At 34.2% G+C, this 20,893-nt stretch overlaps 3 protein-coding genes across 5 annotated transcripts; 2 read left to right on the top strand and 1 right to left on the bottom strand.

Annotated features, from left to right (window-relative positions):
* The first annotated feature begins 1,793 nt into the window (after positions 1-1,793).
* On the top strand, positions 1,794-4,557 carry LOC140872069 (uncharacterized). Its single transcript, XM_073274799.1, has 2 exons — positions 1,794-2,301; positions 3,507-4,557. Exons 1-2 carry the CDS (start codon positions 1,946-1,948, stop codon positions 4,111-4,113), a joined length of 963 nt encoding a protein of 320 aa, XP_073130900.1. The 5' UTR covers positions 1,794-1,945; the 3' UTR covers positions 4,114-4,557.
* A 1,604-nt stretch (positions 4,558-6,161) lies between these two features.
* On the top strand, positions 6,162-10,355 carry LOC140871477 (uncharacterized). 3 transcript variants are annotated; one of them, XM_073274008.1, is made up of 6 exons: positions 6,162-6,397; positions 7,113-7,190; positions 7,282-7,357; positions 8,677-8,750; positions 8,898-8,968; positions 9,439-10,006. In XM_073274008.1, the coding sequence occupies exons 1-6, from the start codon at positions 6,368-6,370 to the stop codon at positions 9,455-9,457; spliced, it is 348 nt and encodes a 115-aa protein (XP_073130109.1). In that variant the 5' UTR covers positions 6,162-6,367; the 3' UTR covers positions 9,458-10,006. The 3 variants fall into 3 exon arrangements, with proteins under 3 accessions (XP_073130109.1, XP_073130110.1, XP_073130108.1); XM_073274009.1 differs by having other exon boundaries at positions 6,163-6,397; positions 9,386-10,006; XM_073274007.1 differs by lacking the exon at positions 9,439-10,006 and adding an exon at positions 10,013-10,355 and having other exon boundaries at positions 6,168-6,397.
* A 137-nt stretch (positions 10,356-10,492) lies between these two features.
* On the bottom strand, positions 10,493-11,194 carry LOC140871476 (putative gamma-glutamylcyclotransferase At3g02910). Its single transcript, XM_073274005.1, has one exon. It carries the CDS (start codon positions 11,087-11,089, stop codon positions 10,559-10,561), a length of 531 nt encoding a protein of 176 aa, XP_073130106.1. The 5' UTR covers positions 11,090-11,194; the 3' UTR covers positions 10,493-10,558.
* Positions 11,195-20,893: the final 9,699 nt, after the last annotated feature.

Here is a 20,893-nt window from a genome sequence, read left to right as displayed (position 1 = left end):
AACAGCTTAATCATTTTTGTCCGTAATAAAAATCGAGAACGACTTTCAATTTTTTATTAGTCATGTTCTCTTATAAAATTATTGTTTTTAAATAAAGTTTCAATTTTTTATTTGTTTTTTTTATTTTTTTATGAAGTGGAAACCCGCAGCCGCTACCTTTTGATGTGCATTGGGTAAACCCTCGAACTAACGTAATTTAATTTTTTTTGTTGATTAAAAAACATGTGGCACGTAATAGCGAAATTTAATTGGTGTTTCGATGAGTTTTTCTTATAAATATGATTTGAAAATTAAAATTAATTTTTAGTAGAACTTACGTAATATTTTTATTAAAATATATATTCAATAAATTTTTACGTAGTTAAAATATTAAAAAATATTTTATCACAATCACTATTTATTTAATATTTTTTTTCAAAATATTATCGAGAAAATTTTGTATACAAAAATCAGAATTTTAGATAAAAAAAGGTTATTTATTTGCTATGGTATCAATCTATTTATAATTATTTAGATATTGAATGCCTTAATATAATTTATCTAATTATTCTCGTTGAAATATATAATCTATCTAATATAATAAATATTATGTACAAATAAAAATTTTAATCAAATCAATTTTTACGTATAAAATATAATATAAAAATATATCTAATTAAAATCAAAAATAAAATATGCATTTTTTTGTAATAAATGGCAAATTGGACATTTTACATAAATGTCACCAGAAATTGACCGGAATCCGGTGGACATATACCAATTAAGCCATTAACAAAAGTTCGTATACCAATTTAACATTTAACTAATAGTTCGTGTACCAAATTAAATTTTACTCTTTATTAAATAAATAAACATGATATTAAATCAAATAAAACAAAAAAAAACGTTGTAGCCTTTAGCGCATCATCCGTTGTCGATGGCAGTGTTATGTAGTAGTAGTGCAAAACACCACCACTTACATTACTTTTGATTTTTTTTAAATTATCAATAAAATAACCAACAATTAAACGATTTGACGAATGCTTTATGTACTTGGTTTGTTATGGAATTAATGTCATATGATGATTAATCTTTCCAATGACAAATTGCACATATTAATTTTAATGTTTTATGGTAAATTGAATGCAAATTTCACAAGCTTCGATTGATCACACAAGAACTCGTAAAAAAACCAAGGTAATTCGCAACATTAGACATGTGGATACAAAAATTACTGGCAAGGGTGCGTGAGCTCGAAATTTAAAAACACGGGGATTTTCTAGCTAATACTTTTTTTTTTTACAGGGGATAGTTTATGCAATTTTTCATAATTCGTTTATTTAATCTCATCCATAAATAAATAATAGTAGAGAGCAATTTGATAAAATCTCAGCTACTTTGATCGCGTGTTTGGACCCGGGGCTCGTGTGCAACTTCTATAAAAATACAAGGGCTATAATGCCTATTTATTTTCATATGAGTGAAACGTTTATTTTCGATATTTCGGGGATTTGGTGCAAAAAAAAAACTATATAAACTTAATAAAAACTCTTGTAAGATCGATCAACTCAAGAGTTAATTTTTAAAAATAAATATCTTATTCAATCAAATCCATAAAAATATATTTTTGTTTTTGTTTTTATTTTTTTACCAATAATATTACTTTTCACTTTATAAATTGATCGGATTTATATGTGAATTGAATTAATCTAACATAAATTGATTTGGACACGTACGTTCATAAAAATATATGAACCCAACGTAACTAAAAATAAAATTAGACAGTAATAAAATAATGTTAGGATTATGATACTTAATATGTCCGATTGCTTGTTCTTGGTAACTTTAATAGTGATGTAATATTTGAAGATATCAATAATGAATTAATAGGACAGGAAGGGAAAATTTTGAATAAATCACAGCTACAAATCATCCATCAGACTTTGTCAATTGAAGAAGGAAGAAAATGGAGGAGGCGAAGCATTTGATGCAGCAACAGCAACAGCAACAGCAACAGCTTCTGCTACAGCAGATCCAGCGGCGGAACGAAGCCGTCGCTCGCTTTCCCTCCAATATCGACGCCCATCTCCGGCCGCAGCAGGCTCTGCTTCACCAACGTCCACCTCCACAGATCCCTAATCATCCCACTCCTAACCCTAACCCTAACCCTAACCCTAACCCTAACGTGAATTCTGCTGCTGCTAATTCTAACACACCCCAGCATTTCAAGGCATCTCTGCAGCTGTCTTATCAGGATGCCTGGCGAGTTTGCCGTCCGGATTACAGCCGGCCTTTCTCATCCCTCGAGGACGCTTGCCACAGGTTCTTTTCTGTTCCTCTCTCCCGAAATCGGTTTTACAATTTCGATAATCAATTCTCTTGCCCGTGTTGATGAACAATGTTACTGGTATTTCGATTCTAAGTGGTTTTATTTTTCACTGCCATTCTTGGTTTTGAACAGCTCATCCTCTTTTGTGACCCCATCTTATTACTGTCCGGGGGCTTTGATTGTCCTGATCTTAATTTCGTCATTTGCCACCTGGCAATCTCGATTTAGTTTCGGGTGGATGCAAAAACCGAAATGTTAAAAATAAAATAGAAATGAAAATTAACACCTTGCTCAAGGATTTGTTCTAATTATTTAGCTTAGTTAGTTCATATGCCTTTTGCTCATGTATAGTGGCAGAGAATCGGGGGTCTGCTGAGACATGCCAGTCACGAAGTGTGGACTCCTCGAACTTGATTATGGCCATGCTTGACCTTTTACATAATTGTTCGAAATTCATGTGGGATTAAGAACTTTTTTAATATATATATAATGTAATCTGTATTGATTCAAAACTTTTTTTATTCAATCTTCTTTACATAATACAATGTTCAATATCCTTATTCGCACTTGATATTGGATTATAGATTATAAATTTTCTCATTGAGTAGCTAGCTCAAGATTGATAATTTTCAAGTCTAGATGAGAGTATAAAAATTTTAAAAGCTCGACTCAAGCTTGATTTGTTTTCAGTGAGTTAGTGGTAAGTGGAGTGATTGCTCCTATCTTCTCCGACTTCATATTCATGAATTTTCTAGTGCGAGCCAACTAGTCATTTACAGTTTACTTCACTTGAAGCAGATTATCGGAAGCTAAGCTATGCTAAAAATTTGCAGTAAAATTTGTCACTTGGCCTAGTTATGAAAAAGCAGAAAAAACCAGGGTCTCTCAGGAGTTTTGTCTAACTCGGACGAACTTATTTTTTATGTTAATTGAATTTTGATTTCTTCAAGAAAAATGTCTTTTTTAGAATCGAGCTGTTAAATTAGTTTTCTGTGTTTGGACATGGCATGTACCATGTGACCGTTCCTCGATATAGAGGGGAGTATGTTTGCTGTGCATTTTGAACTGTTGAAATTCCCTAGATCGAATTTGTTTGAACTAAAAATGATATCTTGGAATTAGGAGTAGGTGCTTTTGGTTGTTGGTTGCTGGCTGTTGCTTGTTTTTATAACTAATCTTTCTGTTGAATACGATGTAGGCTATTACCATACCATGTGGTGGCTGACTATGAAGCAGAGGAAGATGACAAGATACTAGATTCAGACACAACCGGTCAAGTACTTTCCCGCTCTCAGCAATGGGACCATAATATTGCTGCCAAAGTTGCGGAGTTCACCACCACATTTGAAAAACAAGTCCTTGCATTCAACATGATTTACCGTAAGCGGGGTCTTGGGGAGTTTCGGACAGAGGAGAAGTTGATGATGGAACAATTTCTCTTGAATGAAGAGAAGCAAGCATTATTTGAATTGAAGGCCAAAATGGATTCTAGACAAAAAGTCAGTAGAGAAACTCATGAAGCCAATATGCGAATGGCTGCCATGGTTCAAATGGAGCAAGCTCGGGCAGAGTCACAGGCTCATGCTGAGATGATGGCACGAGCCCCAATGCGAACAGGTACTCGTGGTAACATCTCATCGCTCGGCCCTGACATGGGTGGTGGGCATGATCAGGACGACATGATCAATGAAGATGACAAGGAGCCATCCGAGGACTTCTTGAATGATGACGAAACCGAAAATGGAGACACATCGCTGCAAAGCGAGTGGCATGGGGAAGGTAAGTTAGATTTGAATGCAAGGTAAGTATTTGAGATCGAAGAAATACTTTTGTCATACATTTTTTCCCTATTTAGGTCCAATGTTATATGCAAAAAGGATGGCTTATTGTTTTTTGACGTGGTGTTACATTCATAATTCATTATGGATGAATTTGGCGAAGACAAAGAGGACTAAAATTTGAAAATTTTAAGACGAATTAGATTCTGTTAGTATGTTATATAGTGTATATACACTTTCGAGAAGGGATGGCCTACGCACATGATGCCAACTATCGTTTAAAACCAATATCAAATTGACATTGGAGAAGTAATAAAATAAGTAAAATTCTTGCCCAAAAAAAAAACGAGCAAATTAAACAGTGATTTACCTTTTTTTTATTTTTTATTTTTTATTTTTTATTTTTTATTATTATTCAAGTTCAAGGCTAATACAGAATTATAAGGTTGAGATCAATTTTCAAGAAAAAAATAACTCTTGCGAGGTTACTTTTACGATCAGTAAATAGATATTTAAACTACTGACTCTAGTGAAGGTCAGTAGATTGTCGACGGCCTTTCACTAAATGTCTACTGTCTATTGAGTCAGTAAACAATATAGTAAGGGTCATTCTATGGTGCACTTTTCCTTTATTATCTTGTAATCTAAATTGAAGAACTCCGGACAAAGAACGAAACATCGAAAGAATAATGAAAATTCTAAAAGAGAAATTTTGCAGCAAATTGAGGAAAAAAATATATGAAAAGTTTAGAAAGGTCATTTGAGCTGACGAATTTTAAAATACCCCACCGAAGGAACTCGTAGAAGAATCAGATCGAAAATCTCGTTTTTTCCCCCTTCCATTTTATCCTTTTTTTTTTCTTCCATTTTAAAATCCTATATCCCCATTCTCCCCTAATTGATAAAAATACATCATATGCCCCCAAGAGGTGTTCAAGTTGGTGGAGTAGGTGAACTCTTGGGCAGAGGATAGGAGTTTGATTCTCCCTGCCAACACTTTCTTGGACTAGTCTGTCACACAGGGTTTGCCCAATGTGATTTACCTGACTAACGTAGTTTGCAGGCTATTGCGTTAGTCCGGGGTTTTATCCAGAGCGCACCAAAAGGTAAAGGTTGCGGGTTCACACGTCACAAAAAAAAAATAAAATAAAAATACATCATTTCCTTTGGTAAAATTCTTTTAAAAAAAAGTATTTTAATGTTACACATATCCAATGCTATCAAATTTCGAAGGCCTTAACTCAGTGAGAAGATTAATAATATACATGGACGGAAATTTGAATCTGAATGTTATTGTGCAAGACAGATAATGTTGAAAGGCATGATGCTCCGTTTCCGGGAAAATAAAGGATATGGACCTGGTCTTGTTTTTAATTCAATAGATAGACCTCTAATCGAAAAAATTATATTGTCCCTGCTTTAAGTGTTTTCTCTCTCCTCCTTTCTTCTTTTTTTCAAGTCTCTACGTTGTTTTTTTTTCTGTCTTATTTCTCTCTTTTCTTCCTCATTTTCCCTCCTCTTCTTCTTCTTTTTTTTTTTTTGTTAAAATCACAAAGCGGTCGACCGCTTTGGGAAAGCGGTCGACCGCTTTCCCAATATATATTTTATTGTGTAGTATTATTATCAAAAATATTGGTGGTTTAGTGGTTAGAGTTCAGGAGGAAAGAGAAAAAATAAGAGTTGGACATAAATTTTTTTTTTTTTTTAAAAAAAGACCAAACTACCCTTAATTGAGACCCTTTGACTAAATTAAAAGTCAAGAGTCCCTTTTATTGAATTGAAAACAAGATCAGACCTATATATTTAAATGGCCCCTCCGTTTCCAGTCAAAAAATAAATAATGAATTACATTTACTTCATCTGTTTATCGTGAATATGAAAATTTTGCTTGTTTTCAAAACTCTCTGACATTTTTTTTTTCAAAAATAAAAAATAAAAAATAAAACCCAAAATAGTGAATGGGTTTGATCGAACGTGATGCTGACGGAAGCCCTTTTGTTTATCCATAGATCCAGTGATGGATATTTTTCGATGTACATTGAGTAATACGATCGAACATTACTCGTCCAACATTTTAAAAAAAATATTGGGAAGAAATAAAAAATACTGAAAGTGTTTGTGCCCTTATTTAGCCCAATGAGCCCATTCCCTCCCTCAACTTGAATGATCTCTCTCCATTGACAACGATCCTATCCATTCTTCATTCCCATGTGCGAAACTCTGTGTCTGAATTTTTCCATCAAATGAATCTCTTTGTAGCTTCAATTATTCGCCGCTGCTTATGGACGATAACCATCGAAGCACCTCCAAGGTACGCAATTTCGAAGCTATCGCTGAATGTTTTTTTCGCAATCTTGATTGTTTTTCGTGAAATTTTGTTTGGCACATGAATTCCGATTGTTTTGATTGACCGAAAGTGACTTTCTTTAAGGTTTTAATCCTTGTTACTGTTAGTTTTGAGCTACGGTAGTAGTTCTCTTCTGGTGCTCTTTACTTGCTAGTACATATTCCTCTTTCTTTCTTTCTTTCTTTCTTTCTTTCTTTCTTTCTTTCTGTGTGACTTAAAATTAGCTTTCCGACTTATTTATGATATCCCTGTGGTTGAAGCAGAAGAAACACGGGACGTCCTCCGGAACTATGTAATCTTGGAATTTTGGGCATATGTTAGTCACAATTTTCTGAAACATATTCGCTTTAACTTATCATATGGGTGCTAAGGAAATCGAATAGATGTGTGTATGTTCAGGTACAAGGGTTAAAACCAGCAGCAATTAGGCATAACTTGCTACTTTGGGCAAATAGATTGTTTGCCCAAATTTTATGAGCTTAGCTCAAACCAAAACGGAATTCACCTTTGAATGCTAAAGTAAATTCAGAAATAAAATTGAGCATGCTAAATTAGGCTCTTGATTTATTCTTTAATCCAATTTCAATCCTTTCTCGTGGAAGCTAAAGTCAAAGTACTAACTGCTTATGATTAATCTTCTCATGTAACTTGGTATTGTTTTGATTTCTTGGTGTTTTAGGATTACTACAAGGTTTTAGAAGTAGACTATGATGCAACTGATGAGACAATCAAATTGAATTATCGGAAGCTGGCATTGGTAGGCATTTTATCTTCTCTGAACCATCCATACGAAGGGTCCTGATTGATATTTTCTGGGAACTTTCTTGATCTTGTTTATTGTTCTGCAGAAATGGCATCCTGATAAACACAAGGGAGACTGTGCTCTTACTGAAAAATTTCAAGAGATCAACGAAGCCTACACCGGTGATTTGTTTGTCAGCATATGAATTATTTGGTCTTACTTGTGCAAGCCGCAATTTTAATCGATTGCAAAAAATGTTTCCCTTTGACAAATTATTGGGAACCTGCAATCAAAATCAATTGATTAAGTATGATCTTTGTTCAACCTTGGTAAAAGCAGCTTTGTGGCCTTCTTCTTTTAAGTTTTTTTTTTTAAAAAAAATATTGTAAAAGACTGCCGGTTTTGCCATTTTATTGTTGGCAGAAACAAAACACCAAACAGATTGGCAGAATATGCTTCAACTCTACCAACCCAGTCGGCAGTATCGACGCTTGATTTCTTTCTTGGAAAAAAAAAAAACTTTTGGTGGGCTGGTTCAGTGGAACTAGCTGACCCAAATTGGCCATCGGCAGATTTTGGCTGGTTTTTATATTTTAAAAATATTTGTACATTTTTTGGCAGCAATAATTGTTCATTTGGGCAATTTGCCAGAGTATATTGTTAAGAAAATTCAAAAATATATTGTTTTAGTTGAAATGCCCGCAGTTTTCATCCGTAAGTACCACATACCTCACACTCAAAAGCTCTCACCTGTGTAGGGAAAATAATTTAGGTAGAGGTGTTGCGGATGGGGTATTTTAGAATATGTATGATATTTAGGGAAGTAAAATTGAATGGAAAATTTGTGATGACGAAATTTGAATGGAAATTGAGAGAGAAATTGTTATATCGAGAGTGACACAAATTATTGAAGTTTCTGCCGAGTGCCGACTAAGTCGGATGAGTCAAAGAATATTCCACGACCGGAAATGGTAAAACCGCTGGTTTCGCCATATCAGCAGTCTTTTACAATGCTTAAAAAAAATCTCTTGTACACTTCCTTTATAGGAACCCAGTAAGTGCTGAGTTTTGTGCTTGTGTTATGATCTCAACTTCAAAATCACATGAAACAAAGATAATTTATCAGGCAGGAAGTAAGACTCAAATTTTAGCATCATTTATTTTTTAAGAAGACGAGGATTGTCAAGTTCTTATTTGTAATGTCGACACCGTTACCTGATTCTTTCTATATTTTTTAGACAAGAGGTATAGTCGGGGTTGCCTTCCAAGTGCTTATTTTATGGTCAGGAATCAGGATCTTTAAAACTGGATGACTAATCATCGAAATCCAAAAAATGACTGGTGAAAATAATATTATATACAATTCCAATCTATAAACTTTTGACATGCCACACATTGCAACAACCATTACTTGTCAGCACAGGACTGTAATATGTCTAAACCTATTTTCCGATGATTATGTTATGTCGTGGGTAACATTTTTCTTCACATTTCTTTGCAGTGTTAAGTGATCCTGATAAACGATTGGAGTACGATCTGAATGGAAATTATGAGATTGAAAAATATACTTTACGGGTTAGTGTTGGTCGTGTGGTCGTTTTTTTTTATACCGAATATTTTGGTTTCTTTTCGGAACTTCTTGTTTCAATCCCTGGTAACTCAACATTTTGGATACACTGGACTTTGATACTTGTTTGTTGATAAGATTTACCTTTGATACAGGAGTATTTGTCCAGATTTAAAGGGATGATACTTACCTGTAATGGGCTTGGCATTAGTCACACGTCAATTTGGTATGCCTGCTAGTTCTACTCTCTGTTGTAAGAGTTTTTTTTTAATTAGCTTTTCAAATAGAGTTCCAACATCATTGCCACATGTTCATGCTTCCAAATGGTTTGGGGCCATTGGTGCATGTCATATCATATTAATACTAAGTTTCTGGTGATACTATGAAGTTTCTGGTGATAAAAGGATTGCTTTATAGTTATGGGGTAAATGCAAATGAAAATGCGAGGAGAAGAAGCTGTGTTCTAACTTTTTATCCATAGAGTTGTAAATCTGACTCTGAATTGCTTTCCGCTTGAGAAATTAATTTTTCGTTGGCTCATGGATCCAAAAAATGTAAAAAACATGACTCTCTGTAGAGCTAAAACTGACAAGTAGGTAACTGTGTTGCCAACTGTAATATGAAGTCGTCGCTTTGGATGTAGATGAGCAATGGTAAACAGGGTAATGGCGTTTAATCTTTGGTGGTTCTTATCAGGGCGAAGCTCTCAAGCTGAAACAAAGGATGAAGTTTAGGTGAATCAAGGACTCCTGTTAAGCTATAGATTTCACACTTCCAATCATATGCATGCTGTTTAATGAACTGAAAGTAATATTCTTGACGAGATCACGCAACTAAGTGAGTGAAAAAGGGAGTGAAATCTAAATGTTGGCAACATTCCTTATTTGACCGGTTATTCATGGAATCAAAGGAAGATTGTAACCAAAACAACCATGGTATACCTTCCCTTTTTCGATTCAGAACATTATGTTTTTCAATGATGTAACAATAGATTGCAGCAGTCCACAAAACTCAGCCAATCGTGCAGTTTGCGAGTCCTTGTTCTGTTTCCTCATGTGATGTGCTACAAATATTAATAATGATAAACTAGAAACTTGTAAGATTGGTATCACGGGTGACACGATTTGACTCATTTTTCTTCTTGGTTAACAGAGTTTTTAACATAATCCCTTACATCACCATACCTAGGAAATTGTTTTTAATGAATTCATCATGTTCATCTTCGGTATCATGTGTTTCTTAGTGTGTTTGATTGGCATTGCCTCTTCAGGTCACAACCACTGATGGAACTCAATGAATTCAAAGAAAAATAAGGTTAGGAGTCGTGTCATTTTATATCTCGACTCGTCTCCACCTCTCAATTATTTTCCCAGATCAACATTCAGATAGATCAGTTGGTTTATGTACCATATCATTTCTTGCAAGATGTAACATAGAACTGGATGCAAAACATTTGTTGTAGTTCAAAGTGACCTGCTGCTGTAATATTATGATTTTTTTGTATTCTCCTTGGCATTTCTTTTCATATATCCTATAAAAATCTAAATCATGAAAAACAAGTGAATTACAATCAACCATATTCTTGAACAGATTCCATGGGCATCATCCACTTTCTGTGAGCATGCTCGAAACTCGAGAAATAAATAGAATTATCTGGGCTCGAGTTTTGTTCGAATTAGTAATCGTCAAGCAGACAAATTAAAACCCGAGCTTGACAGAAATGAATGTTATTGTGGGCAAAAATTAAAAATGGGGAAGAGAGATTATATATATTCAATCTGTAATTTCAATCACACAAACATATAATGTCTCTCATTCATTGATTGAGAAAGAGACGAATTTGATCCAAGAAAGTAAGCGTTTGCGGGCGATCTTTACGCCTGACGTATCCCCTCGCAACTTTCTCCGTGTAACAGTGATATCCCTCCTCCCCGTTCTTCTTCCACATCTCCTCCGCGTAGCTCCGGTGGGCGTAGTACGCCTGCGCCGGCGTGGGATCCGGCGGCCTCTTCTTCTCATCATCATCGTCGCCGCGCACCAGGTCGATGGCCAGCCTCTCGTAATGCCCTCTCTGCAGGCCCTCTAACTCGTCCATCTTCTCCAGCGCCCGCTGCGAGACGGCGTAGAGCTCGCCGGAGACTCGTTGGCCGCGGCCGGGGAGGTTGAGGAGGAACGGAACGCGGTAGGGGCCGCAGACGAGGGGGAGCCTTTCGCGGGTGCGGTAGGATCCGACGTAGGAAGCGTCTCCGGTGGCCATCATGTCCTGCAACAGCGGGTGATTGGAGAATCCCCGCTTGAGAGTGCCGTAGGTGAATATGAGCGCCGCCGTCTCCGCCTCCGCCACCATTTTTGGTTTTTTCAAGTGAGTTTGTATTTTAGACGAATGTCCATTACCAGGACTTCTTGGTTTTTTTATTGGGAGGTTGATTTTTGCCTTTTGGCTTTTCTCATAGGCGAGAGGGGTTGTTCTTTATTATATAATAATAATAATAATAATAATAATAATATTACGTATTTATTTATTTATTTGTTTTGCATTTCTTTTTTGGTTTCGTCTCAACTATATATTACACTTTTCATATTTAGCGTTTTCTATCCAATTTTTTTTTAAATCAATTTAGTTCTATTAAAATTATTATTATTAATTACTTACACAATTTTTTTATCATATTAAAATCTTACAATGTGAAATTGCTTTATAAAATGTTATATTTCCAAACGTTTTCTTAAATCTAAATAAGTTGAACGGAAAAAAATAGTAATAATAATAATAAGAAGAATAACAATATATTTTATTTAATTTATGGACCATAGAATAACAATATATTTTATTTAATTTATGGACCATAGAATTTATATATTATTAGTTTTTTAGTTGTTACTTGGTTGCCATCGTGTTGCTTGCGTGTGGCTACAATTATTTTGGTTTTTTTTTCCCATGCTTTTGTTGCTTTCTGAATTCTGACCCAGTATAATAAGATTAAGTCTTTCTCAAATATATTACTCTAAAAAAAAAAGTCCTCTCATATATATATATATATATATATATATATATATATAAAAGTTTTGATATGATGAGCACCTATCATGTGCACTTATGTGTGCACCTGCTGATGTGACGTTCACCTATTGGATGTAGAGGATGTCATGTCAGCGGTGCACACAAAAGTGCACATCATGAGTGCTCATAATATCAAATCTAATATATATATACTAGCCGCACCGCAACGCATTGAATGTGTAATGTTATATTCAAATATTATATTTTGTGTGTATATAATATAAATTTATATTTTTCAAGTATTTGATTTTAATTTTTTTTTTGCATGAGGTTTTTTTTTTGAAAAAAAAGTTACAAGTGAGCATACCAAAAGATCACTAACGTGCTCTTGCTTTATATATAACTAGCGTCTGTTGCATATGCGTTGCGTGTGTAAGACGTGTTTATTTCAAGAAAAAATTTCATGTAATTCTTCCACAATTGAAATTTTAAAAACCATTTTTTGATAGCCTAATTTTAAATTTTAAATCTTAAATAAGATAACATTATGAGAGGCAAATGTGGTAAAAAAAAAAAATTTGGTTTGTCAATAACCAACCAAAACAGTTTGTATGTAGTGATCAACCTTTATAATATTGCATAGATATAGATTTTTTTCAAGTATTTGATTTTAATTTTTTTTTTTTTTGCATGAGGTTTTCTTTTTTTGAAAAAAAAAAATAGAAGTGAGCATACCAAGAGATCATTAAGGTGATCTTGCTTTATATATAGTATTGATATAGAACCCGTTTGGATTTTGTAGAGATTTTTTAAAATAAGTGCTTTTAAAAGCTACAATTTTTTGCTTTTAAAAAAAGCTCTAATTTTGACTTTAAAAAGTGCTTATTTAAGCACTTTTTTGGTCAACCAAACAACTTGTTAACTGAAAAGCACTTTTTTTAATAAAAAAAAAGTGTTTTTTTGGTCTGACTTTTGAAACCAAAAGGGGCCATAATAAGATTAATTTTATGTCAGATAGTTTTATGAATCTATATCTATTAGATAAGTCATTTCAATTCATTTTTTCGATAAAAAAGAAATTTTTTGGCATAAAAAGTAATATTTTTCATGATCGGATCAAATAAGTGATTTTTCCCACCAAATTAATATTTGAGACATTCTATAAATTTTTTTGTCGTATAATACCTAAGAGCCTGAGCCTTTATATTTATTTAAAATACATGATAGTATTTGTGTAAGAAATATAAACGGGTCGCCCATTAGGGCTGACCCGAACCGATCCAATTTAATTCAAAGTTTAATTTTGAATTATTAGAGGGATTAGTTTTTTTTTTTTTTTTTGAATAACTTGCAACTCCCTCTTAACTTCATCAGGGTAGCTTCGATCCTACTCCATGGATAGGTGAAACTCTCTCATTGATTCAAATCATGTGGGACTCACATAATTTGAACCAATCATGTGCTTTCACCTATTCCATGGGTTAAAACCCATGGGGTAGGACCAAATTTTCCCTTCATCAGATAATATTTATGAGTGAGGGGCCGAGAGTTTTTTTACTTCTTCTTCGGAAATTGCACCAACATCATATCACACGGTTTTAGCATTTGGATTGTGGAATATTGATTCCTTTCTGTTCGTGATCGGCATCAGATCATCGCATTGTTATTTTCGACGAAACAAAGGTTGGTAAATTCAACTACGTTAACAATCCTGCCTCGAATTAAGTGTTATTCGATTCGAGATATTTGAGTTTGACTCGAAAGATTCGAGTTCTATTTTTTCGTCATTGGTATCAGGGCCAGGTTAGTTGAATTTCTAACTTGGTTTTGATATTTTTAAATGCATGTGTTTTGATTATGTTCGGAGGCCATGTTTCGTCCGAAAGTGAAGCAATTCCAACATAAAAAAATAAACGTGATAAAAAGAAATCCAAACTGCGATAATCATAAACTACGAAAGGAAAGGCAACCCCCCACGGTTTTAATAATAGCGATAACAAATTTCAAGACTAAAATTTAAGCACAGGGAAACACATCCTGGCTAACACTGAAAGTACTCGAACTAAAATTCTTTATTATAAACATAGACTTATGCGGAACTTAAAAGTAGCAACGGTCATAGGGCCTTACACCGTCGGCGACCTTAACCTCGAGGATCCTGCCCCTCGGTCCCTAAATATTCCTCCTCACCTGACAATCAAACAAGCATAGTGAGTCTAATGACTCAGCAAGTATAAACAACGTAATAACAAGGGTTTAAAAAATATCTGCAGTAATACTCAAAGTACTGTACATAATATACTTTGCAACTTAAACTGAAAATATGCATGATACAAGAGAATGAGATAACCTGTAAACAATGAACTCACGCCAACTCACGCTATGAGACTTGAAACTTTCTTAACTTAACATGAAACTGAACTTGAAACTGAACATGAGACTTGCATAAACTTTCCTTGAACTTTACTTTCTTTTCTGAGAACTTAGATCCTTGGATTGTGATCCTCTGTTTTTGATCGATCAATGGCTGCAGTGCACTATTCCAGCAAGACGCCGAGATTTTTCCCGACGCGACTTGCCCCTTTAATTTTCATTTGGTAAGGATCCCAAGATTTCTCCCGATCTCACACTACCCGTCTATTTTGGTAGGGATCCCGAGATGTCTTCCGATCTCGTACTACCCGTCTATTTGGCAAGTGAGTGAGGCATCCCCCAACCCAACATTACCCTGTCTTGTCACAATCAACTTACTTCGTTCAAAAATATTTTTTTTTTCTTCTTTGACTCGACTCAAAATATTTAGCATGCAAGAATAGAAGCGACTTCCTTTGTATACATTTACTCGGCTCAAAGAAGAGACTCAAGCACACAAGTATGCAATTTTAGGAAATGAAAAATCAACATAAAAATGTGGGTATTAAGTGTGAGAGTGGCTGCCCCTAGCTAGATGGAAATACCCAACCTTAGCTCTAATTCTCACAAACAAGGCATAACTAGAGCAATCAAACCGAAAAGCCATTATCCCGACATTACCTTTACCGAATTCGACCCCGCTCAAACCGACACTCTCCAAACACTACAAACTAACCATAGGACTAGGTTATGATTTCATTTGACAGCCTAAGCAACCCAATCAACAAACATTTTCGGACAGCCCCTATTTACCTCTTAAAAATTCTGCACCAACACCTTAAGCTTAGAAGGCCCTTAACCTATCCAAATCTTAACCGAAACGAGCCCATTTTATACCGACGCGACCAAAACATCATAACCTTGACCTAGGACCAGCCAAGACACGACCAGACCTGATTTGTTGCCTCCCCTGCCCCGAATTCAGACACCCCTGCCCAAAAAAAACATCACCCTACAACACTTCTACTTTGAGGAAACAATCCCAAGCCCTTTTTCCTTACTTCTACCTCCTTCCAGCCATCATACACACTTAATAACATCTCTTGGGACTTAACACAAATACCTAGGCAGCCCTCAACCACACTTCAACCCCACAATTCGAAAACAACAAGATCATGCACCATAATGCCTTAAATTCTTGAACAATCAATGAAGCCGATTGACAAACAACAAAATGCTCTACACACACTTCAAACACAGCTCTATCACCATGGTATTTTTGAATTTAGGGCATGCACAACCTCTGAAAATTTGAATTTATGCAATATGCATCAAAACACATCATGCCTCCAATCACAATTTCCGTGCAACTCCTTAAAAGCCATTCTCAATCGAAAATTCGAAACTATCATGAACCATACTGAAAAATGATGAAAACCGAACCCTATCATACATATAATCATAAGAATTTCGAAAATTAAATAGGGGTTTAGCACAAAAATATAATAGCTAGCTTGAATGCCCAAGAAAATGCAAACACTTGCCTTAGCTAAGAAAACTCAAAGAAACGATGGAAAAATGAGCTGGACAACACGACCAGCAGCTTGCTACACTTCCTACACACAAACTTCGGTCAGCTATGGTGGCTGCAGGGCGGCGGCGGCGGCGGCCGAAGGTGGGAGAGAAAATGAGGGAAAGAGAGAATGAAGGGGACGGCTAGTGTACTACTAAAATATTAGGCTTCAAGTTTTGTTTGTTTTGGGATAAAAAGGTGAGTGTTAGGTGTACATGTCTGTGTATGTATAGGTGTAAGTATATAAAAGTAGGTGTGTGTGTTGTTTTAAAAGTACAACTTAAAATACTACAACTTTTGCTTACTAAACTTACACTTATAAAATTCCTAAGTTAAAAAAAAACCCCAAATTAAAATATTAAATTGAGTTTTACTAGTACGACTTTAAGAAAATTCTAACTTTTGAAAAAGTTAAAGAAAAACCCAAGAATGCGATAAAATGATTTCTGACACCCGAAAACTTCAAAAAAATCAAACTCTCGTCTAAATTCCTCATTCCTACCAACTTATCTCTTTTAAAATAAAATCTTGGAATTTACCGCCAAAATCCACCATCGTCGAAGCCGAAACCGGAGAACATTGAACTTAAGAATCTTTAAGAATAATTAACTTAAAATCTTTGAGCAACTAAAACTTTAAAGGAAACTTAAGCAATTAAAAATTCAAGCAATTAAAATCATAAATATTTAAAATGAATTTAGGCACTATCTTAGGAATTAAAATCAACACTTTAAATATTTTGATGTCACGAAAATAAATGGAATATTTAAATAATAGCAGAGCGATTACAATAATTTAAACAACTAGAAGAACGTTTAAAATTAATTTAAATAAATACACAAGCGGTATAAAAACCTTTAAAATGATTTGGACATATAAAAACATTTAAATAAATAAGCTAGGAATTTTAAAATAATTTAAATAACTAAATAATTAGAATCATTTAATTAAGCAAGCTAACCTTTAAAATATTTAAAACAATTAAGTTGCACAATAAAAATCATTTAGACAATTAAACTTAAACAATTACAATATAAATTAAATAGCTGGTATAATAAAATTATTTGAATAAATAATTAATATTTTATTAACACATAATTCAAATAACGAAATTTAAATCGATTAAACTTAAAAATAATAAACATAATATTTATTTAATATAAATGCCTGCGATTTAGTAGATTAGATTTTTAGGTGCTACAATTTCTTCCCCCCTTAAATGGAATTTCGTCATCGAAATTCAAGACTTACTAACTAGATCCAAATACATTAGACCTGGCCGGCATTAACTACTCTTACCTTGCACCCACATAAATCGACGCTAAATCGGCTTTCGCTGCACACCCTGATACTCATTGATATACATATCATCAAGGATCAGACTAACTCTTACTGCAATAAATATTCACAAATTCTTATTTGTTCCCAAATGATTGCTTCCTAAGAGGTATTTCAAATCACTGCTTCAATGTGACTTTAAAATTTTTAATTCGCCACCTAAAGTCCTAAGATATCCGATAATTTCCTTAGTTCGATGACCTTAAATCCCTAATCACCGCTTTATGCAGTAGATTCCGAATAACCAATAAATAATTTATGTCGATCTTTCCGATAGTTGAAAGCTTTCTCACGATGAGGCTATGCTCAAAGTCCACTTACTGATTAAGCTTATCATAAATAATATAGGTCTCGAGCTCTTAAGAAGTCAAAATACTTAGCAACCACACACCTAAATTTTTTAAATACGGTAACTAAGGGGAACTATACAATTCTACCTCGTTAGACCTCGAAATGAGATACGAATCTGACCCATACTTCCCCAACATCGATACCTGAAACCCATCAGGTATCACTAACAACTCTGCGCTAGCTCAAATGATAAAAACAAATTACCTATCTCTTCAACAATCACATAAGGACCGACAAGTCGAGTTAATTTCCTTATATACCCAAGTCAATAGTATTACGGAACAACGATACCTTCAAGGACAACTTAACATCCAATTCAAAATTCTAGAGGTCTACGCCACTTATTAGTGGTGCTTTTGCTTAATGATCACGAACTATGCTCAATCCCTTATCAGTTACTACAACTCTTTACGCTTCTAAAGAAGATTAAAATTTTCTTAAACAGCGACTCTAGCTCAGCTAACCTTCAAGTGGGACGAAAGGTTCTTCTCAACTTAGGATTGATCGACCCATTTCTATAAATAAACCTGATCTAATCATTGATAAGAAAATATACCCATAAAATCCATTGTTGTTCAATCCCAAGGTATTAACTAATAACATATAGAATCCAAATAGGTGACTAAATAGATCTCATTTATCCATTCACCAACTTATACTTTCGTCCTTGACATCTTTGATTCTACCGAAAGATCAATTCTTAATTAAAATTTTCCAACAGATTTATCCATCTTTCATATCCCGAACGCAATGACTAAGAAATCCATATTTACACCTCAAGTCAAATTATACCACGAGCTATTATCCACTTATTGGATTAGATTGTATCTAAGTACCAAATAACTCTTACATATCGCCTGAAGACATATCTCAAATCTCTAGTTCAACCCGACAGCAGGTCTGAAAATCCAAAAATTTCCAAATTATTGTATGTACAGCCTGAATTCATATTTCAAAAACTTATTATATAGTTGGACACCTCAAAGAGTTTTTACCCCGATCGTAAATGCTTTCTAATTGTTCTCTATTACCGTAGCATTTCATCGGTATATAAATCTACCGCTTATCCCCAAGACCCACCTGAATATTCTATTTGTGCCCACAGCTGGTGCATTAATCCTACCGGTTTACATTCACAAAATCTTGGAATGCAAAAGGTAAAGTACCCAAAACTCTAGGGATAACTCTATTTCCCTATCTTGTGACTGATCAATCATTCAGCTTACCAAAGTCGTCTTGTTTACTCTTAACGATTCTGATTAAAATGAAACAAACCATTTGACCAACTTACTGACTAGCAGTATTCTCATTAGAACTTGATATAATTGATAGTCGTCAATCCTCGGAACACCATGGTAACTTAGGATTTTATCTAGTACTAATACTAAATTCCAACAGTCTAAACACTCACTATGTGGTTACGAGTCAATTTTTTATTCAAGAAATCGAAATGATAATTGAAACTATAATATACATGAGTATTCATCAAGATGGATCATGAAATGAAATAACATACAAGTAATTCTGCTCAATACGAAACGAAATAGTGCAAACATTACAAACAAACAAGTTGGAAATAAAATTTAGATAAGTGAAAGCATCTCACTCATAATTCAATTCTAGGGGTAAATGAATAATATTGGAGGCTCCATGAATAATGAACATGAGCCAACTAGGCACAAATATCGTGTCATCTATCCATGGGTAATGAAATCATGCTCAAACAAGCAAAGCACAATTAAGAGCAATCAGTGTGACTTCAATCGAGAAAAGAAGTACACACAAGTCAATAATTAGAAAAAACAATGGTCTCAAAATAAAATCAAATGTCAGCCACACAACATGAGTAGATTACCAAAAAAAAAAAGTGAGTCTTACTCACATCAATATGTGGCTCTAGAATCGAAGGAAAAATTTCAAGGAGTATGAAATATTAACAAGATTTTACTAAGAAGTTCAACCAATTCCAAAGTGGCAGAATTCAACGATGATTAATGTCATACAATCCCATAAATGCTCAAAGGAAGTGCAAAGAAAGTTCGGATACTTAAAAGTATATGTTGCAACTGATCTGAGCACCTAAGAAGGAAAAAAAGAAAGTAACGATCGGAATAATGGTCACAAAATTGAAAGGCTCATGGTAACCGTCTCAATATTTCCAAAATCATGTTTGCCCAAATAACAATCGAAAAACTCAAACTTTCCCTAATAATATAAAACAAAGTACGTATCTCAAGTTTTCACGCTAGTTCGATTCACAACTTAACTGACAAAACATACATCTATAAATTTCTAAGCAAACTATACACTTAGTTTTATCCGACTAAATTCCATCCATAAGAGAATAAATTACTACAAGGACATATCAATTAATATTTCCTAATGCGCAAGTTTAGTGTTTCCAACAAACTCCTACAATCTCATCAAGAATTGTTAACACTGCCTAATAACTCAAACAATTCTCCTGTACTGTCTAAAACTGGAAGGAATATTGGTACACCAACTCCGTTTAACTTGAATTCGCATGCTATAAAAAAAATAAACGTTTGAATGGTACACTTTAAAACTACTAAAAGAAATTTTTAAACAAAAATAAACACTGAAATTACACATTTAAATAATTTAAACATCAAATTTTGAAAATATTCTTAAAAAGATGACATCAAAACATTTAAAGCAATAAATCCAATACGACTACCATATTAAATTCATAAAACTTACAGACTTTGAGGCGAGATCCCTTGAGTTTCGGCAACCGGCAGTAGGCACAACCCAAACCAAGACCGTGCTCTGATACCAACTGAAACAACCCCAACCTTCAAACTTAATTAAATAATAAAAAAAAATACGGATTTATAAAAATTTTGCCATTATTTGTTTGAAAGTAAACAAAGCCACCCTCTCCCACACAACAATTCCCAACATAAAGAAATAAACGTAATAAAAAGAAATCCAAACTGTGATAATCATAAACTACGAAAGGAAAGAAAACCCCGCACGGTTGCAATAATAGCGATAACAAATTTCAAGACTAAAATTTAAGCACAGAGAAACACATCCTGGCTAATACTAAAAGTACTCAAACTAAAATTCTTTATTACAAACATAGACTTATGCGGAACTTAAAAGTAGCAACGGTCATAGAGCCTTGCACCGCCGGCGACCTCAACCTCGAGTATCCTGCCCCTCGGTCCCTAATACTCCTCCTCACCTGACAATCAAACAAGCATAGTGAGTCTAATGACTCAGCAAGTATAAACAGTGTAATAACAAGGGTTTAAAAAATATCTGTAGTGACTCTTACCGAGATCACCTACTAATACAGAACTTAGGAATGCAATTAACTTAATTAAACAGTAATCAAAACTAAGCTGCGGAAACCATAAATATTATACAATCACAAGAAAAGGAATCTGCAAATACCCAAATAATTATACAACCAAATCGAATACTGTATCAACCCAATACAATAAAATAAAGCCCTAGGTGAAGCTCCAGCTGGCCATCCAATGCCTAGCTCCTCTTGGATCCACCCG

The sequence above is a fragment of the Henckelia pumila genome, unplaced genomic scaffold (assembly GCF_033568475.1).
Source record: "Henckelia pumila isolate YLH828 unplaced genomic scaffold, ASM3356847v2 CTG_461:::fragment_3, whole genome shotgun sequence".
Taxonomy (NCBI): Eukaryota; Viridiplantae; Streptophyta; class Magnoliopsida; order Lamiales; family Gesneriaceae; genus Henckelia; species Henckelia pumila.
The sequence above is the reverse complement of the archived record's forward strand: the minus strand, read 5'-3'. Positions and strand labels throughout refer to the sequence as shown.

Bases quoted from the DNA above. Each gene is read 5' to 3' on its own strand.
- LOC140872069 (XM_073274799.1), top strand. From the start codon at position 1,946: ATGGAGGAGGCGAAGCATTTGATGCAGCAACAGCAACAGCAACAGCAA. The intron at 2,302-3,506 runs GTTCTTTTCTGT...AATACGATGTAG, and splicing joins CTCGAGGACGCTTGCCACAG to GCTATTACCATACCATGTGG.
- LOC140871477 (XM_073274007.1), top strand. From the start codon at position 6,368: ATGGACGATAACCATCGAAGCACCTCCAAG. The intron at 7,358-8,676 runs GTGATTTGTTTG...ATTTCTTTGCAG, and splicing joins GATCAACGAAGCCTACACCG to TGTTAAGTGATCCTGATAAA. The intron at 8,751-8,897 runs GTTAGTGTTGGT...CCTTTGATACAG, and splicing joins TTGAAAAATATACTTTACGG to GAGTATTTGTCCAGATTTAA.
- LOC140871476 (XM_073274005.1), bottom strand. From the start codon at position 11,089: ATGGTGGCGGAGGCGGAGACGGCGGCGCTCATATTCACCTACGGCACT.